The 18,546-nt window shown below is 35.2% G+C and overlaps 1 protein-coding gene across 5 annotated transcripts in view; it reads right to left on the reverse strand.

The window, feature by feature from the left end:
- Positions 1 to 1,402: 1,402 nt before the first annotated feature.
- QSER1 (glutamine and serine rich 1) overlaps positions 1,403 to 18,546 on the reverse strand; it is a 74,310-nt gene continuing 57,166 nt past the window's right edge. For 4 of the 5 annotated variants that reach the window (XM_046684815.1, XM_046684816.1, XM_046684820.1 and 1 more), the window contains 5 exons: positions 13,652 to 13,789; positions 11,158 to 11,255; positions 7,376 to 7,528; positions 6,037 to 6,132; positions 1,403 to 4,998 (listed from right to left, as the gene is read on the reverse strand). In XM_046684815.1, coding sequence (XP_046540771.1) covers positions 4,858 to 4,998; positions 6,037 to 6,132; positions 7,376 to 7,528; positions 11,158 to 11,255; positions 13,652 to 13,789 — 626 coding nt within the window. In that variant the 3' untranslated portion in view covers positions 1,403 to 4,857. Of the gene's footprint in view, positions 5,001 to 6,036; positions 6,133 to 7,375; positions 7,529 to 11,157; positions 11,256 to 13,651; positions 13,790 to 18,546 lie in introns of all 5 variants that reach the window. The other variant, XM_046684818.1, reaches the window with a different exon arrangement.

Below are 18,546 nucleotides of genomic sequence, written 5' to 3' on the forward strand. Positions count from 1 at the left end.
TTTGTGGAAAGTACTAAAATGAACAGCAATTTCAGCAACCAATGGATAACAAAACAAGGATGTTACAGAACTTTAAAATATTTTTAAGGGGCCGGCCCGGTGGTGCAGCGGTTAAGTTCGCAAGTTTTGCTTCTCGGCAGCCCAGGGTTCGCTGGTTCGGACCCCGGGTGCGGACATGGCTTGGCACACCATGCTGTGGTAGGCATCCCACATATAAAGGAGAGGAAGATGGGCATGGATGTTAGCTCAGGGCCAGGCTTCCTCAGCAAAAACAGGAGGACTGGCAATAATTAGCTGAGGGCTAATCTTCCTCCAAAAAAAAAAATTTTTTTTGATAGAGATCACTGATTCAAGATTTTTTAACTGCAATTAATCAAGGAATGAAAAGCGCTTTTACACGAAACCTAAACACAACAAACATGCTAACAATATTATTATTTGAAATATTTAATATTTAAAAATATTATAAGAAAGTTAAGGCAAAATACTATTATTCTGAAAATGAAAGGGTCAGGACAAACTCCTTTCTACCTACTCAATAGTTTGTATAGATAATAAAAAATCTAGTTATTAGCAATTACTTCCAACTTTGCAGTACAGATCTTCCTCATGGTTATGTCTCAATAAAACATCTTAAGTTGAAAATATCCTAAGTCAAAAATACATTCGGTACATCAAACCTAGCAAATGTCCCAGCTTAGCCTCGCCTACAGTGACCACGCTCAGAGCACTGACAGTCAGACAGAAGCGTCTCACACAAGCCTGCTGGATAATACAGTGTCAAGTATCTCTTGTAACTGATTGAATACTGCACTGAAAGTGGGAAACAAAACGGGTGACTGGGGTCAGAGTGGTTGCAGTGTATCAGCTGTTCACTCTCGTGATCGCCGGATGGACTGAGAGCTGAGGCTCCCTGCACTGCCAGCATCGCGAGGCAGGATCGTGCACATCCCATTGGCCCGGAAAAAGATCACCATTCAAACTTCTGAGCACCATTTCTACTGAACGTGTATCGCTTTCACACCATCGTAAAGAGGAAAACTTGTAAGTCAAACCATTTAAAGTGGAGAATTGTCTGTATTTTCAAATAAAAATTAGTAAAGTGACAGTGGATTTATAGCTCTTTATAGGTGGAAAAGGGCTAAAAGACTTGTATCTTAACATAGAAACTCAAGTATTCTCTGTTATTGTCAGCTGAGGCTGTATATTTCATCAAATGTTGACACAACCATTTGAGAAGAAGATGGGTGGGCCCTATAGCACTCATATCTAGTAACTGGTTTAGGACACTGTGAGATGATGAGTGTTACGTGAGCAATCTATAACATGACGATGCTTTTGGATAATAAAATACTTCAGTTTTCAATTCTTAAAAAAAAAACCAAACCCCAAAACATTCTGATTTTGTTGTTTAAAAAATTGTTTTCATTTTAATGATCTGAGTTAGTAACAAATATACAAAACTGTCCTTCACATTTCCAATTTCCATACATCGTATTATGGACCACTTAAAATTCTGGACTACAAATGCAAGTTTCTTTGTGTCCTTAACTTCAATTATTGTCATTTATAAAGGTGATTTGCAAAAACATGCATTTGTGAACACAGATGCCAAAGGTTGCACATGTAAGTTAATGCACAACCAAAAGCGTACATTGTCCATTTGTGCAGTTATGTGTCAAGTGCAACTGACACAATTAGAAGCAATCATCCTGGGATATTTCACTCTATCTGAAAAGCAGTCTTGAGAAACAGATGGAAGTATATCTTTAAACAAAAACTGTATTCTACAAATACAATAAAATTCACAAATGTGTACATCTGAAGCAACTCTTGAGACCCAAAGCTGACTCAATAACCCTGCTGCTATATTGGTTTTACGGAAATATCTCCAAAGTCATAGGCTGGGAAATAGCTGCTTTAAAGAAAATAAATATACATATTAAAAGGAAAGTAAGGCTTTAAACAATGTGAGGAAAGCTTTGAAAACAGTAATAATGTATGAATCATCTATAAGTTTTCAATTTTGGGAATTTAAGGAAATTTAGAAATGTAAAGATAATCTGAACACTTTTTAAGCCATTATAATTAAAGTTTTCTAGCTGAAAGTGTAATAGAAAAATGGGCAGTTTCTATTGTTGAACTACTATGATAATTCATAAATCATTATAAATTTATGACTTCAATAGAGGCTCAAGTAGTGGAAACTGGTTATTGTGCAAATGAAAAGCAGGAGCCTGCTTGCTTCTCCAAACAGCAATGTGAACTAGAAATAAACACCAACACAAAACGATTTTTTATACAAAATTATTTTCAGATATCATAAGGTAGGAAAATCAAATCTTTCTTAAAAATGTTTTCCTGGGTTGTGCAACATGTGCTTTACCTCTTTGACTCAATCCACCCCCTAAAGTTATTTCTATTATAAATCTCAAACTGCCTGGCAAGGACTGTGAAGGCTAAACAGCTAGGTATTTGACATCATCCCCAAGGACAGACTGATGTATAGCTGTGTTAAGTGTCCCACTTTCTCTAAGGCCTGGAGTTTGAGGTCTGTCTATGCTACGTGGATCACATGACAGAGGATGGTGTCAAGTTACAACCAGGTCTCCTCCAGGCAGTCCTATAGACTTGGCCTCTGATATCACAAAAACGCCTGTTTTACTAAAATGAATTCAACTGCAAACAGTTGGAGGGCATCTGTAGTTGAAAAGGAAATAGGTTATTTTCTACAAGAAACATCTCTATTTCTGAAGGGTCTTATCATGAAGAAAATGTGGCTAGTGGTTTCAAACAGGTACTTCGAGTTACCCTAAATGCAAGACGGCTTTTTAAAATATTTAAACCAACAATGATTCAGGAAAGTAAGCTGGGGGAGTAACATAAAGACTTGTAACACTACATTAGGAGATGCAGGATCTGCTGTGCACTTTGGAAATGAAAGCAACCAATTCTAGCCAGAGTCAATATCAGAAAGAAATACGGCTGCTTCCTACTCTTCTCCATTTAGCAAAATTAATTGTATGATGCTCATTGCTGATATTTTCTCACTTGAGTTAGGCAAAATGAATCAAATAAGTTACTTTTGTTTTCCAAATAAGCGGCCTAAACGGTTTTTTGTATTAAACTTTCAGAAAGCAAACATTTAACCCTTGAGAGAAACTGCTATTATTGAGTATCCTGTCTAAAGGCAGGTACAAAGATTGTTGGATTAAGGATTATTGCTCTTAAAAAGATAACCATCAGAAACAAATATGTAAGTTTACCTCAAAATACTGATTTTTCACCCAATGCTACAAAGTTTCATTCTCAAATTGCGTCACATATTACCTTCAATTCTTTGCCAGTTTACTGAGGTTTTAGCTATTAGAAGTTGACCTATTAACTCAAAATCAAGGCAACAGCAATATCCACATACACATGTCTTATTTGGGCATTAAGCAGTAACACTGCTTTCTGGATAGGACTTAAGGCACTAAATGGTGGTAAAATAAACAAGTAGGATGATTAACAACATCTTTAGAATCCTAAAAAAGGAGATCATTTAGAAGGACACTAGTAAATCTTTTTCTCAAACAAATAAGGCATCCTGTTGGCAAACACAAATAAAATACAAGGTCATGTTGAACCTAATACATTCACTGTCTCAGCTAAACGACTCAAAACACTAGCTATCGAACTAAAGAAGGCTACAATATACGTCTAAAGGTTGGAAAGGCACCCAAAGGAGAGCTCCATCACTTCCAGTTCTCAGTTAGGTAAGCTGTGTTTAACACTGCATGAGGTCTACTAAACGTTTATTCTTCAAAATGTATAATGTGGTTAGATTTTTATTTTGATAAATCAGTTAATCAAGTGCTAATTTAGTAAGAAATTTATTTTCCTGAATCAGGAAATTACTGCAGTGTCTAACACAACCCCATTTATAAAGCTAAACTAATTCTAGTACTAAATGCATATTCTGGATAACACTGAAGGAAATCTGTATAAACAAAAATGGTTACCTCAAGATAGAACTCACAATAGAAATTCAATATATATCTAAATAAGATTTACTGAAAATAATGAAAAGTGTAGTACAGATACATCAAACATAATTATAACCACAACACTTTCCTTGTGAAAAATACAACTATTAGTGAAATAAAATGTACGACTGAAAATTTTTCCAAAGGAAAATACTTTTCTTTGAGATAGGGAAAATAGTATGTCATTGTTTTTTCATCACAATATAATTTGACACAAAAAGCAGTCACAGAATTGCACCAATTCCACATCCAGTTTCCTGAACATGTTAAGAGTAAAAGGAGTTCGTAAAGCAGAATGCAGTTTCCGAATTTCATAAACTGTTGATATTCTCGTACAAAAATCACACCAGATCTGTTTTCATAACGTACAATACTTTCCGTTTCGTGGCCAGACACGAATGCAAACATAGGCTTTCTGCCCCCTTTCTTTCATCCTGGTGTTTAGTCAGAGTCAGGAAAAAATTATCAAGTTACTGAAGTGTTATCTCTCTAGCAAGAACGAAAAATTGTATTTAGTGCATGCTTCATCATTTGTCAAAAAACATTTCTGAAAATAAAACTCAGTTACCCAATTGTTTACAAAATAGAAAAATCATTCATTAGGATACAAATGTCGTGGGATTTAGGTCCACTTCCAAAGGACTGAATTCCTTGGGAGCAACACTGTCCTTCAGCAGAGGTCACAATGCCAGTTCCCTGATCGGAGCAGGCGGGCCTGCAGGAGACCGCTGCTTGATATTCGATTATCTGAGGCCCCAGACCCTCTTTGATCACCCCTCTCCGCCATCTCATTAGTGCTACAAAATAGACGGCACTTTTGTGGAAATTGTTAGGAACATTTCTGCTGAACATGATTTAGAAGTTCTCCAAATTTTTCAAATAGGTCTTCCACCCATTTTACATTTTTCATACAAAGTTGAACAATTTCTTCCTGTCCTAAATCTTCATTTCTTTTCTGCACAGAAGAAATCTAAAATAAAGAGAATTGGCACATTAGCTTATACTTATCACTTTATAAGCTCTTCACAAGGCCTTACTGTTTCTATATTCTGAATGAAAAGGGATTAAGTCACCTACAAGTAGGAATCTTTTTTTGGAAAAATCTATCCATGGAAAAGGATTATTTCAAATAAATTTGGGTTAAGTTTAATACTATCATTTTTGGCTCCATGGGGGCAGGGAGGAAGGCTAGGAAAAGTGGTTCAAACTTTCTCAATTCCTTTCAATTGTGTTAAAAGCTGAAAGGCAAATTTGGGGGTCAATTCTGCATTTCAAAGCACTGTGACAGAAGTCACCATATTTTACATGACCATCTTTACTTTCTCCTTTGCTAGACAGAGGTTCGATTTATGAACATCCTTCCACACTAAACCATGATCAAACATATCAGCTACAGCCTTGAGCCAACTTCACCCTTTTAGATTAGAAAATTGATAGTGCTGGTCAAAAAAAGGTAGTAATGTCTATAGTCATTTAACCTCTAAGCAAATTAATCCTTATATCCAATCCAAAAATGGTATTGTTGTCATACATAACTTCTGAGCAACTTAAATTATGGTATTTAATAGTTAACATTAAATTTTAATTATCATTTCTTCATGCCAAGGAACAGGTGTCCTATTTCTCTGCAATTAAGTGGGATAAGGCCACGCTAGTGATAAGAAGACAGCAGCGACTGAAGCGAATTACAGCAGAATCATCATACATTATGAGAGAACATGCAGCAAAGGACCATTTATTATGGCAAGGTACAGCAAGCTCTAACAGCTTAAAAACATTACCACTTACAGTTCCCACGAGAGGCGATGAGCCTCAGATTACTCTGAGCACTGAGCACAACAGATGACAGAGACTCCGAACAATAAGTCTTCTTGTTATTATTTACAGGAGAATATAGACACATTTTCTAACAATTGTCTTTAAAACATTAAAAAATACTGTACCTACAGTCTCCTTAAAATTTGGAAAAACACACATTTCTTTTTTAAAACAAGTGAAAAATAATTACCTCATCTTTACATATGAGATAAACATGATATTTATAATGATGCAGTGAATGATATAAAGAATACAACTGTATTTTCTCTGGATCAACAGCAAACTCCTATAAAAACAAAAGAGTTTACAGATATATTTATTTCATGGAGCTATCTGAGCTAAGAATACTTTTACAAAAGTACTAGACCAAAAGTCTCAATGGAAATCTTAAAAATGATTTCTATGGCTAGGCATTACCCTGTATTAATATCAACAAGAAGCTTATTCAAAAACAGAATTTAAATTGTATTTTAAAATCTTCATTCTTTTTCCCGAATATAAATATACACTATTCTAAAAAATTAAACATTATACAAAAATTCACACAGTAAACATATAATATGACTTATAAAGCAAAAGAATCCTATAATCTCTTGATTCAGAGATAAACGAGGTTAACAGCATTACAGTTATGCATTCTTCCATGTCCCCCCACACATATATTAACAACACTAATTTTGTAAAGGGAAGGGAATCATACTATACATATTGTTCTGCAACTTTCTTTTTTATAACTAGTTTTTCACCTAACTAAAACTTGGATATCTTTCTCTTTATTACATATGCCCCCCCCAATATAAATTATATGAGGGCAGGGATTTTTGACCATTTTTCACTGTTTATTTGTGGTACTTAGAACTGTATTCGGCACACCATGGGCATTCAAAAATTTTAGTGAAAGAACAAATGAATCTACCTCTTCTTTTTGAAAAGTCCATAGCATTACATTATCTGAATGACTCTTTATTTATCCAGTCTCACAGTGATGATACATAACTGAACTGCTCTTACAATTCTGCAATGAGCAAATGCATGCTTTTATGCATTTGTAAATATGTTTCTACAGAATACATCTTTGATGTGGACTTGATATGTTGCTAAGCTGTTTTCTGAAAAAGCAGTAATTTAGACCATGTTTGAAATTGAATGGATTCCACTTTTAATAATTTTGCAGACGGAATCCAGACTGACTCCTATGGGAAGTGTGCACACTCACTTCTCTGTCTGCATTTGCATCCAATGACAAAAAAACTATATAAAAAAATATAAATGCAGGCATAGGATGATTCCTTGCTTATTAGTCTATTTAAAAAATGTGTGAGCACCCACTGTCTGCCAGATACTGTGCTAGGCACTGGAGACAAAGACTAACACCAAGTCCCTCTTCCTTAGGCCAGAGCTGCTCATTTCTACCTGAGAAAGCTTCACAATTAACAGCATGGTAAACTGCTTGGTTATTTCAATGTTTTAAGTAGGAATTATACTAACAACTGGAAAAGGTATAATTACAACAATCAATATATACTCACTTGTGCAGATTTAGTGGTTGTTTTAGAAGTCCTTAGAGTTTTCTTATTATAAGCTCTGCCATTCATTTTGATTTTAGAAATGGCAGATCCCCCACTTTTTGCTTTAGAGTCTCGAGTAATTATTGTTAGTTCAGGAAAACTTTCCAAAGCACTCTTTAAAATAAAGCAAAAATAATTCACATCAGAAGAAAACTAATCTAAACTATTTCTAGCCATTCAAAATTTATTTTAAAAAATACAGAAATATATACATATGTGTACATACACACACACAAATACATGTGTAGGGGATTGATGGATGTGGTAAATAAATACAATATACTCGTACATATACATACACATGTGGGTGTTTTAAACATGGCCACAAATTCTTTGCAGCTCCTCCCATCAAGACGTGGAATCTATTTCCCCATCCCTTGAATCTGGGCCAAGCTCATGACCTGATTTAAGCAACAGCCTGTGACACTGTGGGGACTCCTGAATGAGGCAGAGAGTTCTTTCGAGTCATGCCTCTCTGGTTTCATGATAGGAGAAAGAGGGACACATGTAAGTTTCTTCAAAGCTCTACCAATTAAACCACTGTTAACACCCTGAAACTTGGCCACGCCCTGCTATGAAGAATTCATCTGACCCAGGATGAGAACAGAGGAAAACAAGATGCTTCTCAGGCTTTATCACTTCTCTTGCTTCACTGACCACAGGGAAAGCAGTTGTAAGACAGGAGTCTAAAACAGCCTGATGAGTTTTCTGACCACAATGGCATAGTACTACTGATAATTTAGTGGCCATGTGGCAGAACCAATTCCAGTCCATTCTTTAAAACCCACAGGCCTATTTATACCCTAACCTAGTTGGCAAATCAACTTGCAATAAAAAGCTACAAACACTAACTAAATAATATTTGTAGCTAAATCTAACTAGTTTAAATATTGTTTTAAAAAAAATTAAAGTGAGTTACCAGTATCATTTATTATTTTGACACTAAACGGGTTCAAGTGCTCCCATTATATATTTTTTCTCTTATATTTATTATTCAGAACATAGTTCTCATTCAATAAGCTCAATTTTTTTATAAACAGTTACAACCTTCAAGGCCACTCTCTTCCAAATTGTTTGAGTGCCCAAGCACCTGGCATTGTGACCCCTGAAACAGGACATTTTTTAACAGATAGTCTAATTTTTTTTAGATATAAGTGTAGGAGGGAACTAAGTTTAAGTTTCATCAAACAGAAATAATAGAATATTTGGCATTTCCTCCAGAGTGAGCTATCATTAATTTCTAGCTTCATTCTCTTAAATTATTTGTGCTTTTATTACATAGTTTGGTGCTTTCCATATAAAACATGCCCAGGTTTGAAAACTTTTGGACCCTGAATTACTATTTACAATAAATGGAACTTAAAGACAAAATAAGGATTCCAGATTTGGAAATAATGAACACCAGGTCAATGGAGATGAAAAGAGAATATTTAAATGATCTTTCTAATAAGCACAAGATGACTGGGAGTACATGGATTTCAAATGAAAACAGAACTTCAAAAGGCTTTAGGATTCCTAAAATTACCAAGATCATCATGGAAAATGGTGCTAATCATTTCCAAAAAATAGAAAATCTTTTCTAATATACTGTTTGTAACATTTTACATCAAATAATTCTAACTTTTAATAATGTATATTTTGGCTTTGAAATGCAAATTACTATAAATAAAAATTATCAAAATTAATAAGTATAATTTCAAAATTAGACATTTTTTTCTGTGAAATAAGAATATGAAAACTAATTTTTCAATTTTCATCATAAACTACTGCATAAGTTTTAAATATCTACTGAGTCCATTAAATTCCAAGTGGTGGCTTTATTTTAATACAAGTTACTAGAGAACTGGTTTGACTTTCTAAAAACAGTTAGCCCAAACTGGTCATTTTTAAGATTTAGTAAATTTTTAGAAAACACACATCTAACAACATCCTATTGTCTGAAGAAAACATGACATTTCCCAAAGGGCTATTTCGTTAGAAGACAGCAGTTAAGCAGAAAATACTGGACTGGGAGTCAGTAGACCAAATTCTCAGTACTGGGCTTCTTACTAGCTTCTGACTTTTTTCTCAGCAAGTGCATGTCAGTGAAGAATACAGGACTACCAGCAGAGCTTGGGGTCACCTAGCAAAAATGAAGTCAAGTTTCACTTTTATGTGGAGTTCAGATAAAACAGGGATGTAAAAAAGCTATACAAATTACACAAAGGAGTTGAAAACATGTCCATGCAAAAGCCTGCACACGATGCGTATAGCAGTTTTCCTGATAAAACTGCCAGGATTAGGGAGCAACCAAGATGTCTTTCAGTGGGAGAACAGATACACTGTTATCTATCCAGACAATGGAATATTATTCAGTTCTAAAAAGAAATGAGCCATCAAGCCATGAAAAGACACGGCAGGGGCCAGCCTAGTGGCCAAGTGGCCAAGTTCGCGCACTCCGCTTTGGCGGCCCAGGATCCTGGGTGCTAACATGGCACCGCTCATCAGGCCATGCTGAGGCAGCGTCCCACAAAGCACAACCAGAAGGACCTAGAACTAGAATGTACAACTATGTACTGGGGGGCTTTGGGGAGAACAAGAAGAAAAAAAAGAAAGAAGAAGATTGGCAACAATTGTTAGCTCAGGTGTCAATCTCTAAAAAAGAAAAGACAAGACATGGCAGAACCTTAAATGCATATTACCAAGTGAAAGAAACCAATTTGAAAAGGCTACACACTGTGTGATTCCAACTGTATGACATTCTACAAATGATAAAACTATGGAGATAGTGAAAAGATCAGTGGTTGCCAAAGGTAGGAGGGAGGGAGGGATGAGTAGGCGGAGCACAGAGGATGTTCAGGGCAGTGAAACTAGTCTGTACGAGACCACAATGATACACACACGTCATTGTACATTTGTCCAAACCCTTAAAATGTACAACAGCAAGAGTGAACCGTAAGGAGATGCTGATAACGGGGAAAGTTGTTCATGTGTGGGGACGGGGTATATGGGAACTCTCTGTACTTTCTGCTCAATTTTGCTGTGAACCTAAAACTGCTCTAAAACTGAAGTCTATTTAAAAAAAAAAAAAAGCTATACAAATGGATAAAAAAACTCCTCCCAAGGTAGATATAATCAAATGATTCTAGATGTTGTATGTTATACTTTGAATAAGCTGGAAATTTTTTGACTACTAAGTAGCTTCTATCATAATTTTTCTGAGTTTACATTAGCTTATTGTTGTTCTATATTTCTGATAACACCAAAACCAATTTGTGGTGCCAAGATAAATCAATGGATACATACATATCCCCTACTATTATGTGAGAATTAACTTTTGCTCAGATATTGAATAAAGCACACAAGTAAAGGGAATGTTAACAACTGTGCTAGACCAATTCTCATTACAGGTGAAATGAGAAAATTTTTTAAACGTTTAGAAGAAAAACAAGATTGGAATACAGTAGTTTAAAGCAAGTACTTTTGAAAACATTTGGAAATTATTATATAAAAGGAAAACTCGAAAAATATAAAAGCCTGAAAAATGAATTTAAGCAGAAAAAAGCAAATGATTAACACTAAGAATGTGCTTATTAATACAATAAAAAGACAAGCTAAACAGACTCACAATGAATAAAAATCAAATTTTTTGTTGGTTGAAAATTTTATGAAACTGAAAATGACTTTCATAAATTTTCCATCCTATTACGCCTAAGACTATGATTGCCACTGAGTTTTGCTAATAAATCATCTGAAGGAAATACCTTGAATGACTGATCCAAGTGGAGATTCAAAAGAAGTCTCTTTCGATTATCATTCAGCATGCTATCTATTTTTTTCATATGAGGCAAAAGTAGCTCATCTAAAACAAGATAAACATTTATTGGAATAGGATAAACTATCAACAGAAAATCTTGTTAAAAATCTGTCTTTGTCTCAAAACATTATTAAGACCTTAGCCGAGTAAGAAAGCAGCAGCGCAGTGTATGGACAGGATGAAACCCCTGCGTTCTAACCCGTCCTTGCCTCTAGAATTAACTGACACACAACATGACCAGTGGGCAACTGCCGAATTTCTCCAGAACTCATTTACCATCTGAACAGTAAGAGTACTACAGGATATAAATTTATCTAACATTATAAAATTTTATAAAATACTAAGTATGATATTCTTAATTCACTACAGTTTAAGGAAAAGAAAAATGATCAAAATCCAGTGTGAAAAATACAAGGGAAGAGTCAAAAGACTTATTTCAGAAAGGGAAACTAAAAGTATGACAAAGATCCTACTCAAAGCTTTGTGCTTTGTCACCCCTGAAACTTTAAGCTTGTTTGAGAAAAGCACTTCCAGAGTGTAAAGTTAATTACTTTTGGTGCTGTTTTAAAGACTTTAGAATACAGACTGTTTCTTAATTTATCAGCATAATAACATATTTTTATAATACTAATGACCTTTCTGAAAATGTATATATAATCCTCAGAATCTGGTTACTAATTTCATAGTTCAATAAAATGTTTGGAATATAAACACAAGCACAGTGACCATCAGAAGAACACCTCCTCTAATTGAAGAAAAGGTCCTTAGTGTGCAATGCTTTCTAAGCTCACTAGAACACACCTGATAGTTTTCTTTTATCTTTCCAGTAGTGATTAAATCAATTCAAATACTACAAGAATTTACATTTCACAAAAACAAGTTTCAAACATTTGTGGATTATTTTAAAGTATTATAACCATTAAAATCTTTCCCCCTTATATTAAATGGAGAAAAATCAGAAAACAATGATAAACAGTAGGGAAAAAAGTCATTTAAAATACAACTGCCCAGAAATGACCATTACTAACAGATGCATATTTGATGATGCAAGGAGTTTTGATTGACAGGGAAAACACTTAATGGCAAAAAGCCAACATGGGGAATTAACTATTGGGTTTTAGTAATGGTTCTTCTACCACTAACTTGTTCTATAACTTCAGGAAACATATTTTGTCTCTTTGAACCTTCATCTACAAAATAAATGTTTTGGGGCCAGCCCGGTGGCATAGTGGTTAAGTTTGTGCACTCCACTTCGGTGGCTCGGGGTGTGCAGGTTCAGATCCCAGATGCGGACCTAGCACCACTTGTCAAGTCACACTGTGGCGGCATCCCACATAAAACAGGGGAAGATTGGCACAGATGTTAGCTCAGGGCCAATCTTTCGGACAAAAAGGTAAATAAATAAATGAATAAATGCTTTAAACCAGGTAATTTCTAATGTCCCCTCCAGCCCTACATGACTCTAAAATGACTGATGTACAGATTACTGTCTCTGATTATATGGTCAAAAAAGCAGTGGACCAGAAACTAGAAAACCCTTGGACTTTAATCCTTTCTCTGCTTCTTCCAAGTTGTGGGCTCTTAAGCAAGTCACTTAACCTCTTTGAGCCTCTCACTGTCTTCATCCACAAAATGGCTAAATTGTTCTGGGATTAAAGTAGAATAACATATGTCAAAGTATGTGGAAATAATAAAACAATACATATTTTTAGGCACTGCTGTTGAAGTATATTGTTACTGACTATGCTTTGCTATTATCTTTTGATCTTACACCCATAGAATCATTTTGACAGAAGAAGGGTAATAGAAACTGGCTCATTAATCCTTTCATTCATCTTTCTAGTTGTCCCTGGTGAATGCTATAGCAGCTGAAGGGTAAACATTAGTGAGCAACATTAGATATATTTTATATAGTTTATTTATATATCAACTCCATCCCCACTTTACTATAAGAAAGATTAATAAAGCAAGAGTGTAAAGGAATAATATTAATGAATATAAGACAATGCATATATTGTTTTAGTACTAACTGATTAGGAAATAATTACTTTGTGATATAGCTTTTACTGGACACAAATATACACTTTTAATCTTTACACCATTATTATCCAGTTCATCTAATTATTAGAAAACACAATATATTGACATCTGGACCCTGCATGTAATACAGACACTGAGTGGAATATTGTAAAGCTCATAAAGATTCTTAAAATTGAAAGAAACTAGCAGATAGTTACATAATTTTCCCATGAGTAGAGATCAGTAAAAATACATTCAATATACAGTTATTCAAATATTCAGATAATTAATGAAAAGATATGACCATTCTATAGAATCAATATATCATGAATTTGTTAACTGACAAAAACCATACATTAAACGCACAACTAACAGACAAGGACAACAAAGACCCGGGAAGTGCTACTCAGCAGACTATATACCGTTGCTCTTCTCTAGGGCTTGCATCGTGTCGGGGTCCAGGGCAATGCTGACAAGCAATTCCATGTAGCTTTTAAAGGTTTCCTTCATCGCTCTTGTGTTCAAAAAACGAGTGACAAAGGGAGCTGGAGGATCAAATGCTGGGAAGGAGAAAGGATGAAATGTTAAATATCCCTTCCTGACAACTTAAGAACAATTTTATCTGTAACAAGAGCCTATAAACAGATTAAAGGTTGTAGATAAAATTTCTTAAGATTCAAGGTTCTCCCCTCTGACTTTAAACACCCCAAGTGAGACATTCTCAAAGCTGGTTTGCACATCACAATCACTAGAGAGCTTTAAAAAAAAAAATCCAGATTGATGGACTTATTAAGACAGAATCTTGTTTGGGGGGGGGGTGGCAGGTAGTGGTGATGAAGCTTGCACATTATACTTCAAAAAAGGTTCCCAGCTAACCCTAACCCTAACCCTAACCCAACACCAGCCCAGCATTTGGAACCATCAGCCCCAGAGGAACCTGTTTCTCCTCCCTCGGCCCTACCACAGACATCTGCTGCCAGGCTGTGCTACTCCAGAATACGTGGTTTCTCTATATTCAGGTAGTAAAAAAGCCATAAGACATCTAATGTATGAGTTAACAGATAAATAACTCTTCTTTTCACTTCTGTACCTAAATTACTGTAAAAGTATGGTCTAGAGCCAAGACATATTAAAAAAAGTTTTTTAATGTAAACACAGCCCATGCACAGAGAAAATTTCACTCAAATTCAATGGCAAGAACTGTAGGATTAGAAGTGTGTCTCAGTTTTGACTTTTTAATTCAAATATATAACTATTTTCACAGCCTTTAACAGCACTTTTCAAATTATGGTCCAAGGATCCCTCAGGAACTCTCCCAAGACCCTTTCAGCAGTCTCTGATATTGAAATTTTCCTAGTAATATTAAGATCTTATACACCTTTTTCACTCTGTTGACATTTATAAAAGTAATGTTGGATAAAACCGTTGGTGCCTTACTTAGCATGAATCAAGGCAGTGACACCAAACTGAACCAGTAGCCACAAACTTTGCCACGACTTTGTTATCTCACTGCCATGCATCTGAAGGGGCAAAAAAGCCAATTCCACTCTAGTCCTTGACGAATCAGTAAAAATTATTAATTATATTAAATCTTTACCCTTAAGTAAAGGTCTCAATGTTCCATGTGATGAAATGAGAGGTACACAAAAAGCACATCTGCTATGAAGTACAACAGTCACCTCCAGGAAAAGCACCATCCAATCGTTTGAGTTACAAAATGACCCAGCCACTCTTTGCCTCATGGGACACCCTTTTTATTTGAAAGAATGACTGACAGACACACTATGCCTATACAGACTTGGATATCTGGCAGGTGTTTTCTTAAAAATTAATGACATAAACTTGTCACTTCAAGGAAAACAACTCACAGTACTGTTGCTAATAATAAAATTTGAGGTTTCAAGTAAAAATTAGAATTCTGGAAAACTTGCATCCACCACTGTGAGCCTGGCAATGTCCCAATGTTTAAAGACATCATTGATGAGATCAGTGGTGGTATTAATATATGTTATTTTTTGATACTGTAAAAATGCATGGCCTAAATGTAAGAGCTAAAACCATAAAACTCTTAGAAGAAAATATAGGGGTAAATCTTCATGATCTTGGATTTGGTGATGGATTCTAAATATGACACCAAAAGCATGAGCAACAAAAGAAAAAATAGACAAATCTGGCTTCATTAGAATTGCAAACTTCTGTGCACCACAGGACATTATCCAGAAAATGAAATATCAACATTTAGAACAAGAGAAAATATTTTTAAATCATATATCTCATAAGGGTTTAAGATCTAGAATATATAAAGAACTCTACAACTCAAGTTCAAAACGAGAAATGACTCAATTAAAAAATGAGCAAAGGATTTCAATAGACATTTCTCCAAGTAAGACAAGCAAATGGCCAGTAAGCACTGAAGAGATGCTCAGCATCCTAAGTCGTTAGGGAAATACAAATCAAAAATGCAATGAGGGGCCAGCCCCGTGGCACAGCGGTTAAGTTCACACGTTCCACTTTGGCGGCCCGGGGTTCGCCGGTTAGGATTCCGGGTGCAGACATAGCACCACTGGGCACGCCATGCTGTGGTAGGCACCCCACATATAAAGTAGAGGAGGATGGGCACGGATGTTAGCTCAGAGCCAGTCTTCCTCAGCAAAAAGAGGAGGATTGGTAGCAGATGTTAGCTCAGGGCTAATCTTCAAAAAAAAAAAAAAGCAATGAGATACCACTTCACACCTACTAGAAGGGCTATAACCAAAAAACCAAAAAATAATAAGTGTTGGTGAGGATGTGAAAAAATGAGAACCCCCATGCATTGCTGGTGAGAATATAAAATGATGCAGTCACTATGGAAAACTGTTTGGTGGTTCCTCAAAAAGCTAAACATACAATTATCATATGACTCAGCAACTCCACTTCTAGGTATATAGCCAAAAGAATTGAAAACAACACAAACAGATATTTGTATTCCATGATTCATTACAGCATTGTTTACAATAGCCAAAAGGTGGAAACAACCCAAGTGTCCAAAGCAGATGAATAGATAAACAAAATGAACATACGATGGATAAACTTACAATGGGAGAGTATTCAGACATAAAAAGGACGAAAGTTCTAATACATACTATAATATGGATGAACCTTGAACACATTACGCTAAGTGAAATAAGCCAGACATACTTATATCAGATATTTAGAGCAGGCAAATTTATAGAGACAGAAAATAGATTATCTGAGATTACCAGTGGCGGGGGAAGGGGAGAATGGGGAGTTATTGCTTAGGGTTACAAAGTTTCTGTTTGGGGTGATGAAAAAGTTTTGGAAATAGATAGTTGTGGCAGTTGCACAATGGTGTGAATATAATTAATGCTACTGAACTGTACACTTAAAAGTGGCTAAAATGGTGAATTTTATATCTATTCTACCACAACTTTTTTAATGTGAAAAAACATGAAACAGAATATGTACATTAATGAGCTAAAAAATATTTTCACATGACCAATGAATAATGTTATAAAATCATTGATCATGATACCCTTGAGATACATTCAAAGAGTAAGACAAACCAATACAATAATCTTTGTAACAAGGATGAAAAGTTGGAGAAACTACCACTTGCCAAGTTTATCAAATAAAAAACTCTGAGTATCAAAGAAAAATACTCATAATTATCTGGAAAGGTATTTAAAATACTCTTCCCTTCCCCAACGATATATCTATGTAAGGCTCAGTTTTCTTCATATACTTTAACCAAAATAATATATAATAACAAATTGAATGTATGAGCTAATAGGAAAATGTTACTCTTCTAACTAAATACTGTTAGTTTAGAAAAATACAGTTGTTAAAAATACAATTTAATATGTAATGGATTTATTTTAAATAAATTTTTTAAATTTCTGTTTTAATTGACGTTCGGTAAATATAAATAGCTACAGCCCACAAAAACAAAAATGTTTTGCAATCCTCAATAAATTTGAAGATTATAAAGATTATAATATATATAGATTATAAAATTTTGAAACAGTTTGAAAATCAGGCTATAAATCTAGGTTTATTATCAATATTTGCCTTCTTTTTAAGAAGCACTAAAAATGCTTGCCTATTAGTGACAACTAGTGGTAACTCATTTGAGGACGCTGTACTACTGAGTGCAAATTGAGAACCCAAACCTGTCTATTCTAAACACTAGGCAGGAACACTAAGAGCAAAAATTACACATAATGCCTTCCAAACACACTCAAAGCACTGAATTTCTTTATAAACCCTGATGTGCACACTTCTAAACAACCATTCATAAGCAGCTTTTAAAAACAATACATTTAAAGTAGACTTCTACACTGAGGAATATTTATTATGATTCTGTTTCTATTCAAACACTCTCTAAGGTCAGCTCCCAAGCAATGATACTTGTAATGACAGTACTCATCCTGGACATCGAGGTCAACAGTACCTGCAACATCCAAGTCATCGCTCAAGTTCTGCCAAGATTACATCCTGAATTTCTCAAATGTGTCTCCTCTACCCCTGCTGCCACAACTGAGGTTCAGACTTCCAATTTATACCTGAACTACTATGTCTTGTAATTCAAATTCAGATTTTACCGTGTTGCTCCCTCCTTAACTCCCTCCAAGGACTCTCATTTTGCTACAGGATCCCAAGCTTTTCAGCTTTAGCATGGCAAACACAACTTTCCATCACCCTTTCGTCTTTTCCTGCCTACCTTCAACTTTATGCTCTAGAAGAAGACAGGTCAACAAACTTTTTCTGTAAAGGGCCAGAGAGTAAATATTCAAGGCTTTAATGGTCATGTGCTTTCTGTAGCAACTACTCAAATCTGCCACTGCAGTGGGAAAGCAACTGTATGAAAACACGTAAATGAATCGGTGTTCCAATAAAACTCCATTTACAAGAATAGGCTGCAGATCAGATTTAGCCCACTGGCCAGTTTGGTAACCTCTGCTCTAGACTACTGAACTGCCTGAAATTTCTTATATATATTACACAAGTTTGATGGCTGATGGAATGTGTGCTGGTATATTTTTGGGTTTTACAACTATCCCAGGTTTACTTTCTAATAAAGTAAATATCAATATATATAGCCTACATAACTGCTCTTTGGTGTCTTCAACAGTTTTAAGAGTGTGAAAGGGTTCTAAGGTCAAAAAGTTTGATAACTGCTAATCTATTTCAACCTTTTCATTTTATAAAAGAGAAAACTAAGGCACAGAGAGGTTACCTAGCTAAGTCACGGGCAGCTGGCTGGCAGCTAACAGATCCAGAGAAGTATGCAGTAATGCAGTATATTATAAAATTAACA

This window comes from Equus quagga, chromosome 14 (genome assembly GCF_021613505.1).
Source record: "Equus quagga isolate Etosha38 chromosome 14, UCLA_HA_Equagga_1.0, whole genome shotgun sequence".
Taxonomy (NCBI): domain Eukaryota; kingdom Metazoa; phylum Chordata; class Mammalia; order Perissodactyla; family Equidae; genus Equus; species Equus quagga.